At 37.9% G+C, this 20,598-nt stretch overlaps 5 protein-coding genes across 5 annotated transcripts; 3 read left to right on the forward strand and 2 right to left on the reverse strand.

Annotated features, from left to right (window-relative positions):
* The first annotated feature begins 4,116 nt into the window (after nucleotides 1-4,116).
* On the forward strand, nucleotides 4,117-6,083 carry LOC131005373 (AAA-ATPase At3g50940-like). The gene is made up of 2 exons (XM_057932313.1): nucleotides 4,117-5,124; nucleotides 5,201-6,083. The coding sequence occupies exons 1-2, from the start codon at nucleotides 4,117-4,119 to the stop codon at nucleotides 5,777-5,779; spliced, it is 1,587 nt and encodes a 528-aa protein (XP_057788296.1). The 3' UTR covers nucleotides 5,780-6,083.
* A 620-nt stretch (nucleotides 6,084-6,703) lies between these two features.
* On the forward strand, nucleotides 6,704-12,157 carry LOC131012147 (uncharacterized). The gene is made up of 3 exons (XM_057940067.1): nucleotides 6,704-6,792; nucleotides 9,746-11,659; nucleotides 11,758-12,157. The coding sequence occupies exons 1-3, from the start codon at nucleotides 6,704-6,706 to the stop codon at nucleotides 12,092-12,094; spliced, it is 2,340 nt and encodes a 779-aa protein (XP_057796050.1). The 3' UTR covers nucleotides 12,095-12,157.
* A 61-nt stretch (nucleotides 12,158-12,218) lies between these two features.
* On the reverse strand, nucleotides 12,219-13,240 carry LOC131005425 (uncharacterized). Its single transcript, XM_057932420.1, has 3 exons — nucleotides 13,051-13,240; nucleotides 12,772-12,975; nucleotides 12,219-12,689 (listed from the first exon to the last, which is right to left on the reverse strand). The coding sequence occupies exons 1-3, from the start codon at nucleotides 13,084-13,086 to the stop codon at nucleotides 12,234-12,236; spliced, it is 696 nt and encodes a 231-aa protein (XP_057788403.1). The 5' UTR covers nucleotides 13,087-13,240; the 3' UTR covers nucleotides 12,219-12,233.
* A 391-nt stretch (nucleotides 13,241-13,631) lies between these two features.
* LOC131005408 (uncharacterized) lies at nucleotides 13,632-14,756 on the reverse strand. The gene is made up of 2 exons (XM_057932392.1): nucleotides 14,574-14,756; nucleotides 13,632-14,492 (listed from the first exon to the last, which is right to left on the reverse strand). Exons 1-2 carry the CDS (start codon nucleotides 14,679-14,681, stop codon nucleotides 13,647-13,649), a joined length of 954 nt encoding a protein of 317 aa, XP_057788375.1. The 5' UTR covers nucleotides 14,682-14,756; the 3' UTR covers nucleotides 13,632-13,646.
* A 3,486-nt stretch (nucleotides 14,757-18,242) lies between these two features.
* Nucleotides 18,243-20,376, forward strand: LOC131005370 (AAA-ATPase At3g50940-like). Its single transcript, XM_057932306.1, has 2 exons — nucleotides 18,243-19,400; nucleotides 19,488-20,376. The coding sequence occupies exons 1-2, from the start codon at nucleotides 18,366-18,368 to the stop codon at nucleotides 20,040-20,042; spliced, it is 1,590 nt and encodes a 529-aa protein (XP_057788289.1). The 5' UTR covers nucleotides 18,243-18,365; the 3' UTR covers nucleotides 20,043-20,376.
* Nucleotides 20,377-20,598: the final 222 nt, after the last annotated feature.

Raw genomic sequence — 20,598 nt, forward strand, 5'->3', positions numbered from 1 at the left:
CCATCCAGTAGGACTTACCACGCCTCCCTCCCCAACAAGCCGACGGGACATTAAATTATAATTTAAATTATTTATATTATTTTTATATATTATAATTATTTTTAAATTAATTTAACTTGATGTAATAGAGTTTACATTATAATAATTTCAATTATATTCGTCAATTAAATATTAACTTTTTGCTAGAATAATAAAAATACCATTTTATATAAATTTTGTATATTTTTTCTATATTAACCGATAAAAATTAATTTAAGATCTCATCTGTCATCTAAGTATCATCTCATATCAACTTTGTAAGATCAAATGATCATCAAGAACTCCAAAGATGATATCTGATTTTTGAACGCCAAACTTTTGAGCATTATCTCATTTGGACCCTGAAATACTATATCTGATTTTTATACGTCAATCGTTTGAACATCATTATCCGATGTTTAAATATCATACCAACTCACTTCTAAACATCATTTTCATTAGGAACTTGAAATAACATGGCTGACTTGTGAGATTATACAATCTGAAACTTGTAAGATTATAACTAATTACTAAACATCATCTTGTATGAACCTTGAAAAACCATAACAGGCTTTTGTACATCATCTCATTTGGAGCTTAAAATACCATAACTGAGTTTCAAGCATAATTTCGTTTGGAGTTTGAAAGAATAAAACTGACTCGTGAGCATCATCTTGTTTGAAGTTTGAAAGACCATAACTAAATTATGAAAATCATCTTGTCTAAGGCTTGAGAAAATTGTTGTTAGATTCAAATTATATCATATCAATTTATTTAGTATTTAATTTAATTGGTAAATTTTCGTAAAAAATCAATGTGTAATCCAAATTTTTTTAAAAAAATTGTGCAAAATATCATATTTTATGACCAAATTAAAATGAAGAAATAATTTATTTAATCACAAGTATTTATTTTTTAAAATAAAATTAAATAATTTTCTATTTAATTAAGTAAATTTGATCAACTTAAATTGACAAAGCAATTCAAATTGTATTAATCTCAATCACTCCACCAATTAAATGTGTTCTTTCTCATATATTAATTGTTCAAGATATAAAGTAGGAAAAAAAAAGCATGTCAAATTCATCGGAAGAGATAAACTATAAATCATGTATTATGTATATATATACCGAATGGCTAACGATATCCGATTGATGCTCTAGAGCTTTAGACACACCCTTTCAAGACATTAATATAATTTTTTGTTGTTGTTCTCATAATAAGTGCTTTGCTTGTGACAAAAAATTATAAAATAAAATAAAATAAAGCAACAAATAGAAGAAAAAGTAGTCAAACTATATTAATACAAAAGAATTTGAACTTCATGATCGTAGAATACAAATATTACACAACAGTATAATACAATACCACCAAGACATGGTATATGTAACAAATTTTTTATGTATTTAATACATTTTGAGGAAAGTTGGGATTGATGGGAATATTATGCAAAACTCTTGATGTTGTGAGCTATTTATAATACTATCTGCATTAGATGAAGCTTCTCTGATCGGCCACAACCATGATGCTAGGGCGAGGTGACGCTGAAGCACGGAAGCAGATCATCAACAACACAGTTGGAGGCACGGAGATTAAGAAAATTTACTTTTTAGTAGGAAAATGGTAGTAAAGTGGTGTGGTCCACACCAATTAAGTACAATTTTTTTATCCAAAAACAAAAATGAGCCTATTAGAGTGGGACAATCCAAAAAGGAAACTGAGCCTATTGGAGTGGGACATGGAGAGTGTATAAGATGATTTGTGGACGCATAATTCTAGGGAGGTAATTGTGCAGTGAAAAGAAATATTGATGACGTGATTCTACATTGAATAAGAAAATTATAGATTATAAAATTATTTGAAGCTTAAATTGTGGAAGTTAGAAATTAGGATGAAAATAGTACAGTATTACAAAATGCCACATAAATGAAGTGTCGATGATATCTAATTGCTATATATAAATAATAGATAGAGTGGATTTTTTGGTAATTGTAAATGATTGTCAAGAGCAATAATATTATTTTGATTATAAATATAATCTGAAATTTAAAATAAATAAAATGCAGAATGTAGAATTTAGAAAAAAAGAAAGAAAGAATGGCTGAATAAATAAATATATTAGAAATGGTTGGATAATAACTTCACGTTAACTATGTCTTAAATGCAAGGTGCTTGCATTAGGGTAGAAATTATGGTAAGATTATAATCATTAGAAATATAACATAGAGATTTAATAATGAATAAAATTTAGAATTTAGAAAAAAAATGAATGAGAGCATATGAGGATGCCACCTAAGCTAGGAGTGAGAATTATTGTAGTGGCTTCATTATGTATTTCTATATATAGTAGATAGATAGATGGCGGTAGTTTATATAGTCATGAATTATAATATACAATAATATTTTTTTTCTAATTATTATAATAAATTATAGTGCTATAATTATGATATAATAGTTATGATAAAACTATTTTTGATACACAATGATATACTACCCTTTTCTTGTAAGAAAAATATTAATAGAAAGTGATACGGTTTATAATAATTTTACCTTAAAATATAATTAAAGTGATTAATTTATAACTGATCATGCCGTATACCAAGAAATGAATTCACCTTTAAATATAATTAAAGTGATTAAAGAAACTCATGTTTATGGATAATGGGATTTTAGTTCAATTAAATAAGTGAGTCATATGCTCCTTCAGTCCACAAAATGAGTATTTATTTTGAGGTGGTACGAATTTTAAGAAATTAATTAAATATGTGTAAATGAAATAAGGAACTCACTTTTTTTTGTGAAGAGATTGTGTGAGATATATTTAAATAAATAAAAAATGAATACTCATTGGATAGACGGATCAAAAAAAATATGAATACTTATTTGATGGACCGAGAGAATATGCATAATATATAAATAAGTAAATATCTTAACAATATTATATAGTATTGATTTATTGTGTGAGTATCTAAATAAAATAAAATTATTTTTATGAAAATTTTAAGATGAAAATTTAAAATAATTTTTGCAAGGAAAAGGGAGAGTGGGTAGTATATACGTAAGGAGCAGTATCAATTCATATTCGAAAACATAACATGCAATAGACTTGGGAAGTCATCAGTCAAGGACTGATAATTTTTGACACGATACGAAAGCACTATATAAAACTGTACGAAATTAATGAGTTAATGTTAAGGCTTATCAGGTTCATGTTCTTATTGTGTCGATCTGATAAGGACCTGATAATTTCGTGTCGGGTTTGTGTCACCTGATAGAGTTAATATTACTCCCTCCGTGAGGCCCTCCGTCCCAAACGAAATGTCCTATTTTTTTTCGGCACGAAGATTAAGAAATGTGTATAAAATAGATAAAGTGGGTTGGTGGAAATTATTTAAATATTAAGTATAGAGAGAGAGTGTATTGCCAAAAAAGGAAACATGACATTTCGTTTGGAATGTAGGGAGTATTATTTTTATTAAAAATTTATTTTTAATTTTTAATTTTTTCTACACTTTAACCTTTAAGGTTTCGTATTTAATCAGGTTTTAATCAGATCGTGTCGTTGTCGTATCGTGTCAACACGATTCAAATCGTGTTGTTATCGTATTTGTATCGGGTTCGTGTCATATTCGGATTTGAGTAAATCGTATCGAGTTCGTGTTCGTGTCGAACACTTCCTTAATAGGTTGTGTTCAGGTTTGGCCTTATCAGGTCGATCCGATAATGATTCGACACGCACGGCCAACCCCAGTCCTTGTCAGGTCAATATTTGATTTTTGTATTTGTTTTTAATTACTATAAAATACGCCAAAACAAATCTTCTATGCTACGCTTCTCGTTGGAAAAAGATACCCGCACAGCACCCAAATAAATAAAATTTAAAAAAAAAGAAAAAAAAAAATACTCAAACACCTTATTTTTGTGCACAGCACTGTAGAGGATCTTAACCCATCGAGCAGGTTGTGTACCCAAAAGCAACTGCTCAATAAAATGGCAGAGATATCAACACCATTTTCAACATTTCCCCATCAAATCTCCCCACCAAATCTCTGCTCTGCAACTCCAGTGCAGACCTCTCTCCTTCCGAATCCACAAACCATGAGCGCGTTATCTTCCAAGAGACGATACCCCTCCGCCAAAGCGGTCCTCTCCACGGTGGCGACGGCCATGATGCTCCGGTCCTACGCCAGAGAGCTCATTCCCTACAAGTTGAGAATCTACCTCAGCACCAAACTCTGTCACTTCCTCGCCGCCTTCTCCAACGAGACGACTCTCATCATCGAAGAATTCGACGGCCTTAACAAAAACCAGCTGTTCCACGCGGCGGAGCTCTACGCCGGGAGCATCTCCAGCCCCTCCACCAGAAGATACTGCGCCTACCTCCCCGAAAAGGAGAAGATAATCCGCGTCTCGTTGGGCGAGAACGAAGAAATCACCGACGAGTTCCATAAAATTCATGTGAAATGGAGATTCCTCACCGATAAAAATCCACGGCGGGGCGTCCCGGGGGATTACGGCGGCGGCTCCTCCTCCTCTTCCGTCAGATGCTTGGAGCTCACCTTCCACAAAAAGAATAAAAACAAGGTGATCGACGAGTATCTGCCGTACGTTCTAAAAAGATCGGAAGCTCTCAAAGAGGATAGAAAAACCCTAAAATTGAACACTCTTAAAAGCGAGAGAGGATGGAGCCGTGACAATGTCCATCCATGGCAGTCGGTGAATCTCGACCATCCCGCCAAATTCGAGACGCTGGCCATGGATGATGAGATGAAGAAGATGATCGTCGACGATCTCGACACCTTCTTGAAAAGGAAGGAGATGTATAAGAGAGTTGGGAAGGCGTGGAAGAGAGGCTACTTGCTGTATGGGCCGCCAGGAACCGGGAAATCGAGCTTGATTGCCGCTATGGCCAATCAACTCAATTTTGATGTTTATGATTTGGAACTGACTGCTGTTAGGTGCAATTCTGATCTGAGGAATTTGCTGATTTCCACTTCCAATAGATCGATCCTTGTGGTGGAAGACATTGATGCATCCATTGATCTGACCAGGAGGAAAAGCATGAGAGATTCAATGCCTCATTACTACCAGTCGGAAGTCCCTAGGGTAAAATATTGAATAATAGTATTATTTTGAAAAAAATCGAGAAACTAAACTTGATGGTTTTCTCTGTTTTTTGAAGGTTACATTGTCTGGATTTCTGAACTTCATAGACGGGCTGTGGTCGAGCGTTGGGGACGAACGGATCATCATCTTCACGACGAACCACAAGGAGAAGCTGGACCCTGCTCTGCTGAGGCCGGGGCGTATGGATGTGCACGTGCACATGTCGTATTGCACGCCCTGCGGCCTCAGGTTGCTGGCCAGAAACTATCTCGGGATCACAGAGCACGAGCTCGTGGTGGAGGCGGAGGGACTGGTGGCATCAAGCAAGGTGACTCCTGCAGAGGTGGCGGAGCAGCTGCTGAAGAGCGAGGATCCGGAAGCTGCTCTGCGCGGCCTCATTAGGTTTCTTGAGGTGGAGAAGGAGAGAAGAGAGGTTTTTGCTAATGAAGAGTGTGATGGGATTAAGGAATTGGTGAAGAAAGTTAAAGCATTGGGTGCTGCTGATGCTGATGCCTTTAAGATGTTGATTGGATGCCTTGAAGATGGACATATCAACGGTTGTGATTCGAGTTTGGAATCTGCTGGATGCCTTGAAGATGGACATATCAACGGTTGTGATTCGAGTTTGGAATCTGCTGGGGTTGAGAAAGAGTAGTGAAGCTGATGTCTAACTTGAACAAGCTATGAATATGAAGAAGTTTGATTTTGGTACAAGCTTTTTGCATTAGTTTCAGCTGCAAAAAGTTGTTGATTCTAGCTTGCTATGATTATAAGCATTAAGCTGATTGTATATTCTAATCCATGGCCACTTTTTGTCTAACTTTAAGAAGCAATGAATATGGAAAAACTTGATTTTTGTACAAGCTTTTTTGCATGAATTAGTGCTGCAAAGAGTTGTTGATTCTAGCTTGCTATATATGATAAGCATTATTTAATCTGATTCCATATATATTCTGATCCATGGCCATCTTTTGTTTAGTGTTGTTTTTTATGCTCATGCTTTTTTTTTTTTTTTTTTTTTATGTTCTATGATTTAGTTTCGCTTTAGAATTGATATAATCTCAAAGAATAAATGTTAGGATCTAAACATTTGTCCCTAGAATTTATTTTTTAGCCAATTAATGCAATGCTATTAGGTTCTTTCCGGAAAATCAAGGAAATGAATATATACGTAGGGTAAAAGTTGTGTATTAATTGCTCTATCCGTCTTCCATATTTATGCTATATTATTTTGGCATAAGTTTTAATAAAAAATAATTGAGAAAGTTGTTCAATATATTGATAATGAATAAAATATGTTGATAGTTAAAAAATGACTCCATATTGAGAGTATTTATAATGAAAAAGGGTGGGCCTCGCAATCCTCGGGTGTCAAAGGCCGGAGAGCTGTTGCTTCGTGCAAGATCACTCCTGTTGAGGTAGGGGAGCAGCTGCTGAAGAGCGAGGATCCGGAGCTTGCACTCCGAGGCGTCATCGAGTTTCTCGAGCTCGAGAAGGAGGAGAGGAAATTAAAGATGAGTAAGAGCAACAAACAAAAAGAAAAGATGAGCAAGAGCAGTGTGATGGTGGGCTTAGAGAGATGATGAAGACGGTTAAGGAATCATCGGCTGCAGAGATGAATGGGAGGATTGTTAGGAAGGATGAGGCTGCAAATGCATTGAAAATCTTGTTTGGATTCTCATTCTAATTTGGGAGCAAATGTTTTTTAATTTATTTTTAATTATCATGTATATATAATATTTTTTATTATATTTTAAAAATAGAATAAAAACTTAGTTAACATATTTTATTTTTTAAGTTATAATCATATTAAAATTAAATATTGTCATGCATTATAATTGATACTTCACTCAATAACAAATGAAGATTAAGAGAATTAAAAACATAACTGAAGTTAAATAAATCAAACTGTGATACGTGAAACTAAAAAATACAACTAAAAATACAAATTACATACATTTAATTGCCAGTGACAAATTTTCCACATATGTGCTCAATCAAGTCATCTTAAACATTGTTATGCTAACCCAGAATAATACAGTTTTCATCTGTTACATAAGTAACATAACCATGCTAACCCGTAGTAACTTCAGATGAAATAAAGTTCTTCAGTAATTAAAAATAGAACAATTAAAAAAAAAATGCAAATTACATATTCCTTTCTTCTCCCAAATAATACAGTTTTCATCTGTTACATAAGTAACATAACCATGTGTTTCTTTCTTCTTCTAGGAATATATTTAGGGAACAAATGAAATATTTAATTAAGCTCTATTTAAAGAGCTAAAATTAGTAAAAATTTTAATATAATTTCAATATTTTATTTATAAAATAAAATTATAATTAAATTATATGTACATCAAATTTAAAAGTCCAATTAAAAGTTGTCGAGTGGCACAACAAGCATGAAAATGAGGATGACTTAGGACTAGGGGATCCTTTTTTTTATATAAATTAATAATATTAGATAAAAAAATATAATGACCGCGTCACAGGGCACTCGAACCCAAGACCATGGTCGACCGTGCCACATCAGGTAAAATTATTAAAAAAATAAATAAATTCATAGCAACAAATAAGTTTTTAACCGACCTAGGTTTCTTCTTTTTTAATTCAAAAGGTAAGTCATGTGTTATTTTTTGATTAGTTTAAATTTATACTCCCTCCGTCCCTGAAATAAGTTCCTATTTAGGGACGGCACGAGTTTTAAGAAAAAGTGATAAAGTGTATTGATAGTGGAGAAAAATATGTTATAGTAGTAATTAGTATTGAGAGTGGTGAAAAAGTGAAAAGTAAGAATAAATAAAGTATTATTAGTGGTGGGGTAGTTGTCCAAAAATAGAAAGAAATAAATAGTAATTTATTTGGGGACGTCCCAAAAAGGAAAAAGATGAACTTATTTCAGGAACGGAAGAAGTATTATAATGTAAATCATTTAGAATAGAAATAGAGGCAAAATTTAAAGTGCCCTTTCTCTTATGAATAATTTGAAAAATGCCCACCCTTATCATGCAAAGCACTACATGCCCTAAATAAGTGAAGAACCGAAAATGCCCTTTGAATGTGATGGATGTGCATTGTTTTCCGCAAAAGTTCTTACACATCTATGACAAAAGTTGTTAAAGTGTAAGAAAAACATCAATTCATCAATTTAAACATTGAAATCGGTCAAATATGTGTTGGAACATGTGAAATACTGACAGAGAAAATAATATTTATTTATTTTTGAATTAAAATCGAAGGTTTTACAAGTAAATCGTAGGCTAATTAATCAATGGAAAATAAATACTAAAAATTAACACAATCGATATTAGCACTCAAAACACACATTGGAAAAAAAAAAACAAGCGTCCGACCGGGAAAAACAAGTGTCCGACCGGACACAAGGTTTCACCGGGCGGACACATATATGTTCCGGTCAGATAGATGTTTTTTTGGTTCCTATGTGTGTTTTGAGTGCTAATATGGATTGTGTTAATTTTTTGTATTTATATTCCATCGATTAATTAGCCTTCAATTAAGGGACATAATTTTTTTTTTTTTTAAATTGATGATAAACGACAAATATGATGTGAAATAGCTTTGTCAGTAAAGTATTCATGTCAAACACTCTAATTTCATTGAAATTCACGTGAAATGAAGGAATCTTTGTTTATATATGAGTGAATCCTCTCATTCTCTCATCCTCTCATCCGAACACTCAAAGTGAAAAAACACTCAAACTCATTAGAAATTCTAATATTTTCCAAGTGGTGAAGCTATTATTTGTGAATTCTCTCATCCGAACGTTTAAAGGTATGTCATTTTACGTTTGAAATGTAATTTAAGTTGGTTATTGTTTATTTTCAATGTTTTGTTTGATCCTATATGCTTATGTGAATTATTAGCATATTATAGCATACTATGATTTAAAGCCACGTTTGAAGGAAATACATGTGAATTAGAGCAAATTCTATCATGTTTTAAAGTATTAATTAGTAATTATTAGTTGCATTTTAGTTCTATACATATATATTGCTACATAACTCATGTTATTATGCTCGAAAATTATGTATCCGCCCGGACAAGTGTCCTTGAAAATGTGTCCGGCCGTGTGTAATTATATATCATGTAATACACGGCCGGACACATTTCCTCGGCTACTTCCCCGGGCGGATAGATGTTTTTCGAGTGTATTAACATGTTATATGTTGTATTTTAACATTGTATTCCATTTACATCATATATTTATTTATTTATTATTTTTTCTGTAGATGAATGAATATGGGAGATACTTTGTGGTTAATTATGGAGGTGCCTTCAATGGTTATGAGTACATCGGCGGCTCTTCTAAGAATTTGCATATTTTCGGAGACACAATGGCCAGTACGGTGTACATGATAAATTACCTGATGATGGAGAATTCATTGAGCACTAATTACAGCTTGTATTATTTGACGAAGAGATTAAATGGCAGGGTATACAGTAAAAATATTCTTGCCGATGACAATGATTTGCTTCAGTTGCTGGCGTCCCAGCCACATTTTCCTGAGATTTATGTTGTCGAAGACGATTACAGTGGAGGAGTGTATGTTCCTTCGTTCGATCTCCCTCAATCTTCCGGGTATGGAGGTGAATCCAGTGCACAATTCGAAGGTGGGGACGGATTGGAAGCAATCCAAAGATATGCTTATTTAGACCTATCAGCCGGAGATTCACCGGCGCAACAAAGTGTTGAACCGTCGGTCACTTGGGGTAATGATCAGTCAACGGGTTGGACTTCATGGGATGAGCCAAATCCGTACCAGTACGATCGCCCAACAACTGATCGTTGTTGGGGTCCAGCTGATGATCAATATACGTACGAGCCTCAGTTTGTGGAGGATGCTGGTAATGTAGATGAAGATTATGTTCCATCGTCTGAAGCCGAGACTGATACAAGCGCCTCTGAAGACTTGTCGGAGCCAGAGAACGTGAGAAGGGCGGGGATTGAATATGCAGGTTGGCAGAATTTGCAGATCGACGAGGATGATGACGAACAGGTTCCTGGAGCAGATGAACTAACTAATTGGTTAGTTCCGGTTATCCCGTTGGACGCCGCAGCGGCACTTGTGGATATTGAAGATTATCAGCTATTGCCTCGGGAGTTGTCAAAGAATATGTATTTCAATAGCAAAGATGATCTGATCGTTGCAATCGGTCTGTGGAACATGAAGCAGGGCAAGGAATTTTCTGTCAGCAAATCAGACAGCAGACGAGTCTACGTCAAATGCAAGCATTCAGATACGTGCCCCTTCAAGCTCCATGCATCGTCACAAGATGGAGTCATTTGGGGAGTGTATAAGTTCACCAATGAGCACTCATGCGACGGTGAGCTAGGGCGCGTAGCGCGAATAAAGGCCCCCGCAAAAGTCGTCGCAGCATATTTAGCACAGAAGATACACGACGATTGCGAGATCTTGAAGCCGAAGGCCATCCAGCTGGAGCTGCGACGTGAGTTTGGCGTACAGATCAAGTACGATGTTGCATTGCGAGCCCGTAATCGAGCCACTGAGATGGTTTATGGTCGACATGATCAGTCCTTCGAGATGCTGCCCAAGTACTTATACATGTTGAGACAATCCAATCCCGGTTCGAGGGTGGAGTGGGAAGTTGACGATGATGGCCGATTCAAACACTTATTTGTTGCTCTTGCAGCTTCGGCTACCCCTTTCATGTTCAGCTTACGGCCAATGATTGTCGTCGATGGCACACACTTGAAGGGCAAGAATAGGGGTATTTTGTTTGTTGCAGTGACGAAGGACGGCAACGAGAGTTTGTTCTCACTCGCGTATGGTGTTGGCCCGAAAGAAAACGATGAATCGTGGAGTTATTTCATGTCACGCATTCGACGTGTTTATGGCCAAGCCGATCCACTTTTGATTGTCTCTGATCAGCATATCTCCATTGCCAATGCTATCAGAAATGAGTTACCAAATGCAACCCACGGCCTATGCTACTACCATTTGCAAAATAACCTGAAGCATTACGGTAAGGCAGTGGTCGAGGTGTATCGACAAGCTGCATTTGCGTACGAGAAGTCCGACTTCAATAGGGCTATGAACGCCCTGAAGGTTATGAAGAGAGCCGCGTACGATAAACTAATGGGGATTGGGCCGGAGAAGTGGGCTCGTTCGATGTGTCCTATGCCTGTGCGACGCTACAGTTTTATGACATCAAATGCTGCTGAAGCTTTTAATTCCAGATTGTTGTGGGCAAGAAGACTTCCTATATGCTCGATGTTAGAGGCAATCAGAATTGTTATTGAGAAATGGTTCAGCGAGCGACTAAGGGCTGCACAACAAATCGAGCAAGGCTTGACTGTTGAGGCTGGTAAAAGGGTAGCTATTGAAGTCCAAAAAAGTCGTCGATACACTGCACAAAGGTTGAGTGGTATGAAGTATAAGGTGCAAACTGCTGACAGAAGCTTCAAGGTGGATCTAGAGAAGAAAAAATGCGAATGTCGAGTATTTCAGCTAGACCAACTGCCATGTTCTCATTCAATCGCTGCAATAAGGTACGATCATGAAATGATTACTGTCGGGTTCATTGAAATGTAAATATGTTCTAATGTTCGTTATATTGATTACTATCGGAGTTTGTTTGTTTTTATAGTGAAGCCGGTGATACGATCGCGGAGTATGTAGACTCGTACTACACGAATGACTTTCTTATCGATACTTACTCTCGCGAAGTTAATAATCTCCCGCCGAGACGCCAGTGGTTGGTTCCCGAGCACATCGCTGAGCAGGTTGTATTACCTCTGATTGTAAAAGGTCAAGCGGGGCGCCCAAAAGAAGGTAGACATCGAGGTGGTGGTGAAGGCACCAGCACACAAGCCGACGAGTCTTCTAGTATCAGGCGTCGTAAACCAAAGAAGTGCAGCATCTGCCATGAAGAAGGACACAGCAAGAGAACGTGCGCTGGCAGGGCGACTGAGCCCAGGGAGTAGTGGGATGTATTTGTGTGCTGTAACAGTTAATGATATTGATTGAATTATCTTATTATTCGATAAGGTGGAATGATTTACAGGAAATAATGCTCGTTGAATAACCAAATAGAAGCACACATTAATGTAACAATATACAAAACTATGCAAAACCAAGTCTAGTGATACGGGCTTTCCTAGTTTCACACAGCGAAAATATAGATCTAGCAATCTTGGCTCTGTATGCCGCCACGTTGTGGTTACCCCACTCAATGGATGGAGAGCCAGATATCAGTCGTTCTGCATACATGCAGACGAAAGGCCCGCAGCTGACAGAGTCCTGCTGGTGAAACTGAACCTCCGCTGGAGCAAACACCGCTGTCATAAGTGGGTACTTCTCCTTTGCCACTGTCGAATCAATGGATGTGTCGTCTAGCCACCTCGCCAACTGAAGGACAATTGGCAACAATCTCAGTAAAGGCAGTAGTTCACCAACTCGACCATCCTGCTGTCGAGGTGATAGCTTGTGGAATACTGGGTCATAGACCTCGCAAACTAATTCTCCTAACCGGATCCGACATAGGACAAAATGGTGGCCAATTATGACTGGCATGAGAACCTATGACAAACCACAATGAATTGATAAGAAACAACATATAAAGCACAAATGACTAATGACAAATAATTGTTTAACTGATTACCTGTGTGGCATCCATCCATCCTATATGACCAGGAGGAAGTTCATGGCCCTTAACGGCTTTTCCACGTATTTGGCAGAGCCAGTCTATCCGGGGCTGCCAACCATCAGCTACTGCTCCATGCGTCAATATATGATACTCCTCTGGAGTAAACTCACTTCTTGCCCACTTCTCCAATAGAGCGTCCCACTCGCCCTGGAGGTATATCTACAGATCAATAGAAGTAATTAATAATTTATATTCGCACCAATGAAAACATACAAATAATGAAAGTTTACTTACAAACCAATCCGTATCTAATATGATTGTGTTATTCATATCTACGTCATCCAGTAAATCTGCTGAAGCTCGAAGTCTATTTCTCAAGCTTAAGAAATACAAGTCAATATCCTGCAACAAAGTTAAAATCAATAAGTTAGTAGAAAGTAATTTAACAATGTTAAAATCAATAGATTATTTACCCCAGTTGTGAATTGCTGGCTGACATTATCCACCCGCGCGAAGTCGTCGTACTCCCGCAAACCACCACTTGCCTTGACATAAATCTCACTACCCCTACCCTCTCGACACCTAGCCATCCACTTCTCATAATGGTCACTGCAGACTTGTGTCACTGGACGTGGCATTTGGCTATTAACCCAAGGCGATCGCTGATAGTTAGACGGACGCCTCACCCTCTCACTGCGACGCGGGGGCTCTGCTGGCGGCTGCTCTGCCGGCGGCTGCTCTAGGTGCTGCAGCAGCAGTACCTGTGGCTGCTCTGCCTGTGGCTCAGGCTCCTCCGTCTGAGCCTGTCCTATCGAACTGGACTGTCCCCACTCATGTGGTGCAATAGAAGTGAGCGGTTCAGCAAAGAATATCGGGGTCTCTGTTCTATACTACGGCTTCAGGAATGGGGAAGACCAATGAGGGTAGACCTGGGTCGACCAGTCAAAAGTCTGCTCCGCCGGTGTGTAGTCGCCCTGAACAGACTGATTCATGGCCCGCCACTGCTCGTCGTAATCCTGGGTCTCTGGATGGCGTGGTTCCTCACCGCGGGGGTCGTTGTCGCAGGAACGTGAAACGCTTGGCCCTGAAGCGTCGGGCCCTGAAGCACTGGGTGGAGGAGACCGTCGCTGTGGAGGAGACCGTGGCTGTGGAGGATCAGGGGACCGTCGCTGGTCATCATCATCAGGGGAGTCGGGCACTCGGAAATGTTTGCTCTTCTTGCACCTATCCTTTTTACCCTTGCTCTTCAGTTTCTCCACGAATTTGCCGAAGGCCTTCTTAATCTCCTGACGGATCGTCTTCTTCACCCACTTACGATCCACCTCACCCTCGCTGGGACTGGATACACTCCGAGATCCGCTCGACGATGAAGAAGTATGCGGCGCTGGGCGCTTGCCCGGATCTACTGAATGACGAGCCGGCTCGTGGGGTCGAGCATCCCTCACAGGGCGCGAGCCCGGATCTACTGAATGACGAGCCGGCTCGTGCTGTCGAGCATCCCTCACAGGGCCCCGGACACTGTGACTGCGAGTCGTACGAGGCTGTCTAGGTACATCCTCCTCGTCCCCGTGCTCCTCCACAACACGGGCTCCGGTGCCCTGTGGAAATTGGACACCCCGAGCTAATGGGTTGTCGGGGGGCCTGAAGCTCACCGAGAGTTCGCCCGGTGTCAGCGCTGATATGAAGTAGTGACTCGACAGATCGTCAGCATCGGGCTCCAGGGGCATGACACCACCCTAGAAAGCAACAAAGATAATATATTAGAACATAAGTAAAACCAGTAACGGTGTGGAGGATAATCTTAAATAACTGATTACCTGTCCCTCGAATAGATCGCGCAGACCGTGAAGCTTCGGCTTACCCCTGAAAGTCCATCTCAAACACCGAGGGTGCGCTGTCGGATCACCGCTAGATGCTGCGACCATGTGTCCGAAGCCCGGGACGCGCTCCAATGCCCAGACATATAAAGCCCACGAAGGACCGTAAAAGTGATATTTCTCGCCGGTTCCTACATCTGTCGTATAATGGCATAACATCTTATACGAATACGCGCCCCAGGGGAATCTATCAAACGCAGCCAGATCATCCACCAAAACCCAAAGCCACGGCTGTACCCGCGCATCCAACCCAAGAACAAGGGTGTGGGCCACACACACGAGGACAGCACGAAGGTACAGGCTCCCATCCTCATCATCCACTCGACGATCCAAATCGCACACGCGTTTGATGAGCGACTGTATGGTCATGCTTCGCGTACCGCAGAATCGTCGGTATGCCTCCACGCGACTGCAGTCGTGCTGTAATGTCGCATCGAACCTCGATCCCCCGAAATTGAGCCCAGTCACTAATGCGTAGTCCGCAGGGGAAAATCTGACTCGTGCTCCGCACAGAAAGAAGCAGATCTCATTTTCTTCTGACACAATCTGCCTCGATACAATCTGGTGTAATGCTTTATTGCTCTTCGCGCCGGGCCTCCAATCAGTGAAATGCCCAAAACATGATGCTCAAAATCTTCCCAATAAATCTGAATTGCACTGTTCGCCGACCACATTTAAAGTTTCAACCAGGTCCGGAAAATGTGAATCCCTATAGTAGGTGCTGATAGCAACCTCCGTCTGGTCTATAGTGTCGCGACGAAGATATGGGACATTCGCCTATTCATTTACAAAATGAATACCATATTAAATTCACTAAAAAAATTAAAAAATAATACAAATAGGCATAATTAAATAACTACAATTTAATCAATACCAACCAATTTAATTAAACTGCAATTTAATACTAAATTCAGTAAAATTCAGTAATATTAAACTGCAATTAAATTCCGCAAATTATTAAAATTCAATAATTCAGTAAAATACTAAAATTCGAGAAAAATAGTCAAATTCAGTAAAATATTAAAATAGTAATTCAGTAAATTCAGTAATATTAAACTGCAATTAAATTCAGTAAAATTCAGCAATTTAATATTAAATTCAGTAAAATTCGAGTAATTCAGCAATTTAATATTAAATTCAGTAAAAATTCAGTAAAATATTAAACTGCAATTAATACCAAGCAATTTAATTAAATTCAGTAAAATATTAAAAAACTGCAAATTAATTAATACCAAGAAATAACAGTTTCATTAATTAATAATTCAACAATTATAATTAAATTAAATTCAGTAAAATAGTAATAATTAACGTAAACATACAGATAGACGGGAAAAAGTATTTTATACCTAAATAACAACTATCCGGCCGGCGAAGTGTCCGGTAAAATGAATCCGGCCGGGTACATTTCAGATTGAAACTGTCCCGGCCGGACTCATTATTCCGGGCATAGTGCCGGCCGGGTAGTTGTTCTATCGGCATAAAATACTTTAATTTATTAAATCGCACAAAGCCCACATACACAATGCAATTATAATTACTTAAACAAATATTTCAGATTGAAACAAATTCAGTAATACCCAGCAAAACTCGCAATAATAATTACTTAACCAAATATAATTAAATTAAATTCAGTAAATTACTAACTGATTAATATAAACATACAAATAATTAAAATGGAATATTTTATGCTAAAAAACGATCGGTCCGGCCGGTGAAGTTCCCGGAAAACTCAATCCGGCCGTATATTTCATTTAAATAATGAATTCGGCCGGACCGATTTATCCGGCCACTTCACCGGCCGGACCGATCGGTTTTTAGCATAAATTATTCTATTCTATTCAATTTCATGAAAATTAAAAATAAAAACCTGTGAAGAAGATGCCATTGATGAGTACGACGTGCTTCAATATTTTGAACTCTCTCGGTGGGTAAAAAAAAGTGAAGAAGCCGATATGTGTGGTGAGTAAAAAACCCTAGTGAAGGAAGGTAAATATAGTGGTGTTAAAAGCTTCGAAAAAAATGTGATTGAAGCCGATTGTATCGGCTTTATGTCTATCAAAAGAGAATCAAATTTTTTAGAAAGATATTTTTGACCTTTATGTATCGGTTGTTGCAAAATTCACTTGGTAACATGTATGATTTTTTTGGGTAACACGCATGCATTTAATTGGGACGGATTTTGAGTGTATATATATATATATATATATATATATATATATATATATATATATATATTTTAAATTTAAAGATATGGATTAATTAACACGATATATATAGTGTTATATACTATATATCAACATTCAAGAATAACACAATATATACAAATAATTTCAAAGAATATATGTATTGAAATTAAGATATTAAAGGGAAAAAAAATAAAAAATTTAAGATAGATACGCATGGATATATATTATTAGCTTCTTGATTTTTTTTTTTTTTTATGAAATTGAATAAACTATAATATTTTATGCCTAAATAATATCTATCCGGCCGGTAATTTTCAAGGAAAAATGTATCCGGCCGGGTCATTATTTTTCGGAAATGTACCCGGTCGGATACATTTCTCTGGCCATTTCACCGGCCGGATCGATGGTATATCAACATAAAAGTGTTTTTTCTATCTATTGCTATCTTTATATTAATTTTTACTATTTTGCTGAATTTAATTTAATATATTGTTTAAGTGTTAATTAGTGTCCGGTCGATAATATTTACACTTTAAATTATCCGGTCGATAATATATATACAGTTTAAAAAAATCATATTACACACTCAGTGTGTAATCATTTCGGTCAACATCACAAATTATTGTACAAAAATGCATTGGAACTTAAAAATGTGTAAGATTGTGTAAGAAGACCGAAATGATTACTTAAGATGTTGACCCACTCAAGGGTTAATTAGTAATTTAGGGCATGGATAGCTTTGTATGATAAGGGTGAGCATTTTTCAAAATATGAATAAGGAATGGGGCACTTTTGCCTATTAACACATAGAAATAGTTATATACTAATGTTTTGGGTGGGTGGTCATAGATAAATCATTCAGAATAGATATAATTGGATTGAGATGATTATTAATGATTGAAAAAAGAGAAAAATTAATTAAATATTAATAAGATTGGATATGCTCATCAGAAAGGTTTATTCATGACCTTTGAAATCGGTTATAGGAGGTCATCATATAAGACAAAAAATATTAAATAATAAAAAATAGATGTAATGATTTGGTGGAATAACCGGTTATGAAAAAAGGTTGCAAACCAACCCATTTCACAACCACTTCTATGAAATAAGAAAGTGCCACTTGACATTTTTTAATTAAAAGATATATGAATAATTAATAAAAAAAGAAAATATGTTTAGGTTGGAGTGGATTATTGATAAAATATAAAAGTTGTAGTATTATAGGTTGTATATGTGGAAGAAAGAGAAATATTTTTTTATTAAAAAGTTGGGTTGTTATAGATTGTTGATAAATATAGTTTTGTTCGACTTAGCAAGGTTGGCTGACATAAAAGTCATGAATTTATCATGATTTTTCATTTAAATTTTAATTCCATAAATTTTGTCTTATTCGAGTGACCTCGGTTGTTATAGTCTAAAAAGACCAACGCCGAAGCCGCGTGGAAAATGCAATGCACCAATCACCAAATTTCAATTAAAATTCCTTCATTCCCACAAACATCAAATCCCCAAATCTGCTTGAATTGATTATCTGAGTGTACGAAGCATGAGTGCGATTTACTCGAACATCGATTTCCCCTCCGCCAAAGTCGTGCTCTCCACGGCGGCCTCCGTGGCGGCGACCCTCATGGTAGTCCGGTCTTTGGCCAAAGACCTCCTTCCCAACGAGCTACAACACTACGTCTACACCAAATTCCACTACCTCCTCACTTCCGCATTCTCCAACGAGATTACCCTCGTCATCGACGAGTTCGACGGCCTCAACAAAAACCAGCTCTTCTCCGCCGCGGAGCTCTACGCCGCCGCCATTTCCAGCCCCTCCAGCAGGACTTACCGCGTCTCCCTCCCTGAAAAGGAGAAGAAAATCCGCGTCTTCTTGGGCCAGAACGAAGAAATCGTCGACGAATTTTGCAAGACGATCCATCTGAAATGGAGATTCGTGGCGGAGAAATCTCAGCGGCGGCGCGACTATCCGTCCGCCGCGACGTCGTCTGAAATCAGATCCTTCAAGCTGACCTTCCACAAGAAGCATAAAAGCAAGGTGATTGACGAGTATTTGCCGTATGTTCTAGAAAGATCGAAAGCTCTCAAAGAAGAGAAAAAAACCCTAAAATTGCACACTCTAAGAAGCGAGAAGGTCCATGGGCCGGGGATCACTCCATGGCAATCTGCGAATCTCAATCATCCCGCGAAATTTGAGACGCTGGCGATGGACGATGAGATCAAGAGCATGATCGTTGATGATCTTGATAGATTCTTGAAGAGGAAGGAGCTGTATAGAAAAATAGGGAAGGCGTGGAAGAGAGGCTACTTGCTGTATGGGCCGCCGGGAACCGGGAAATCGAGCTTGATTGCAGCAATGGCTAATTATCTGAATTTTGATGTTTATGACTTGGAATTGACTGATATTAGGTCGAATTCCGAGCTGAGAAAGTTGCTGATCTCGACTGCGAACAGATCGATTCTTGTGGTGGAAGACATTGATGCATCCATTGATCTGAGTGAGAGGAAAGCTAAGAAAGCTGCAGAGGCATCACAACTTACTCACATGTACCGACGATACCAGTCTCAAGAGCCAAAGGTGAAATATTGAATAATGTATTACTTGAAAACAAAATGAGTTGAACAGTGAAACTAAACTTGGTGTTTGTTTTCTCTGTTTTTGAAGGTTACCTTATCCGGATTGTTGAACTTCGTTGACGGACTGTGGTCGAGCATTGGAGACGAAAGGATCATCATTTTCACGACCAACCACAAGGAGAAGCTCGACCCTGCCCTGCTGAGGCCTGGGCGTATGGATGTGCACGTGCACATGTCCTACTGCACCCCCTGTGGCTTTCGGTTGCTGGCAAGAAACTATCTCGGGATCACTGAGCATCATCCTCTTGTGTTGAAGACGGGAGAGCTGATAGGTTCGAGCAAGATCATGATCACTCCTGCTGAAGTAGGGGAGCAGCTGTTGAAGAGTGAGGATCCGGAGCTTGCTCTGCAAGGTCTCGTCATGTTTCTCGAGGGTAAGTGTGAAGAGATTGAGGTGGTTGGAGAGGAATGTAAAGAAGGGATTAGCAAATTGAAGATGAGTAAGAGCAGTGATGATGGGCTTAGAGAATGGAAGGAATCAGCATCTGCAGAGATGAATGGGAGGAAGGATGAGGCTTCAAATGCATTTGGATTCCTTCAACAGGAGATTGGGAATTATTCCGAGTCGAAATTGGACCTTTGAGAGCGAATGTGCAAGAATTTGTGAGTGTGAGAGAAAATGGGATTAGAGCAGAGTGAGATTGGTTCATCAATGTGCTAAAGTTTGCCCAAGTAGCCCCACAGATTATGTCAATGCGTTAAATCTATTAAGGAGTATAAAATTATAATTAGACGCTTTTTATTATTAGGGTGTTTGACTTAATTCTGTATTATATTTGCTTTGTCGCGTGGGATTCTACCTTGTTCAGAATTGTTAATTTGTTAGGACTTGTCCCTAAGATTTATGTTTTAGTCCATTAATGAAATGCTACCAGGTTGTTTTGGAAAATCAACAAAAAATGAGGCGAGTTCCGAAATTATTATTATTATTATTATTATTATTATTATTATTATTATTATTATTATTATTATTATTATTATTATTATTATTATTTTGCCATGGTGCAATTTTTATTACTAATTAAAAGCGGTATTTTATAAAAGATAAAACAAAGGAAGAACAAACCCATGAAGGCACAGAGACGCCAACTATGGGACGAGTGTACTTGACAAGAGCAGAACAAAAAAGCAAACGAGCG

Source organism: Salvia miltiorrhiza, chromosome 1, assembly GCF_028751815.1.
Source record: "Salvia miltiorrhiza cultivar Shanhuang (shh) chromosome 1, IMPLAD_Smil_shh, whole genome shotgun sequence".
Taxonomy (NCBI): domain Eukaryota; kingdom Viridiplantae; phylum Streptophyta; class Magnoliopsida; order Lamiales; family Lamiaceae; genus Salvia; species Salvia miltiorrhiza.

Bases quoted from the DNA above. Each gene is read 5' to 3' on its own strand.
- LOC131005373 (XM_057932313.1), top strand. From the start codon at position 4,117: ATGAGCGCGTTATCTTCCAAGAGACGATACCCCTCCGCCAAAGCGGTC. The intron at 5,125-5,200 runs GTAAAATATTGA...TGTTTTTTGAAG, and splicing joins ACCAGTCGGAAGTCCCTAGG to GTTACATTGTCTGGATTTCT.
- LOC131012147 (XM_057940067.1), top strand. From the start codon at position 6,704: ATGATGAAGACGGTTAAGGAATCATCGGCTGCAGAGATGAATGGGAGG. The intron at 6,793-9,745 runs GTTTGGATTCTC...AGGTGAATCCAG, and splicing joins GCAAATGCATTGAAAATCTT to TGCACAATTCGAAGGTGGGG. The intron at 11,660-11,757 runs GTACGATCATGA...TTGTTTTTATAG, and splicing joins CATTCAATCGCTGCAATAAG to TGAAGCCGGTGATACGATCG.
- LOC131005425 (XM_057932420.1), bottom strand. From the start codon at position 13,086: ATGAATAACACAATCATATTAGATACGGATTGGTTT. The intron at 12,976-13,050 runs GTAAGTAAACTT...ATTGATCTGTAG, and splicing joins TATTAGATACGGATTGGTTT to ATATACCTCCAGGGCGAGTG. The intron at 12,690-12,771 runs GTAATCAGTTAA...GGTTTGTCATAG, and splicing joins GATGGATGGATGCCACACAG to GTTCTCATGCCAGTCATAAT.
- LOC131005408 (XM_057932392.1), bottom strand. From the start codon at position 14,681: ATGGTCGCAGCATCTAGCGGTGATCCGACAGCGCACCCTCGGTGTTTG. The intron at 14,493-14,573 runs GTAATCAGTTAT...GTTGCTTTCTAG, and splicing joins GCGATCTATTCGAGGGACAG to GGTGGTGTCATGCCCCTGGA.
- LOC131005370 (XM_057932306.1), top strand. From the start codon at position 18,366: ATGAGTGCGATTTACTCGAACATCGATTTCCCCTCCGCCAAAGTCGTG. The intron at 19,401-19,487 runs GTGAAATATTGA...CTGTTTTTGAAG, and splicing joins ACCAGTCTCAAGAGCCAAAG to GTTACCTTATCCGGATTGTT.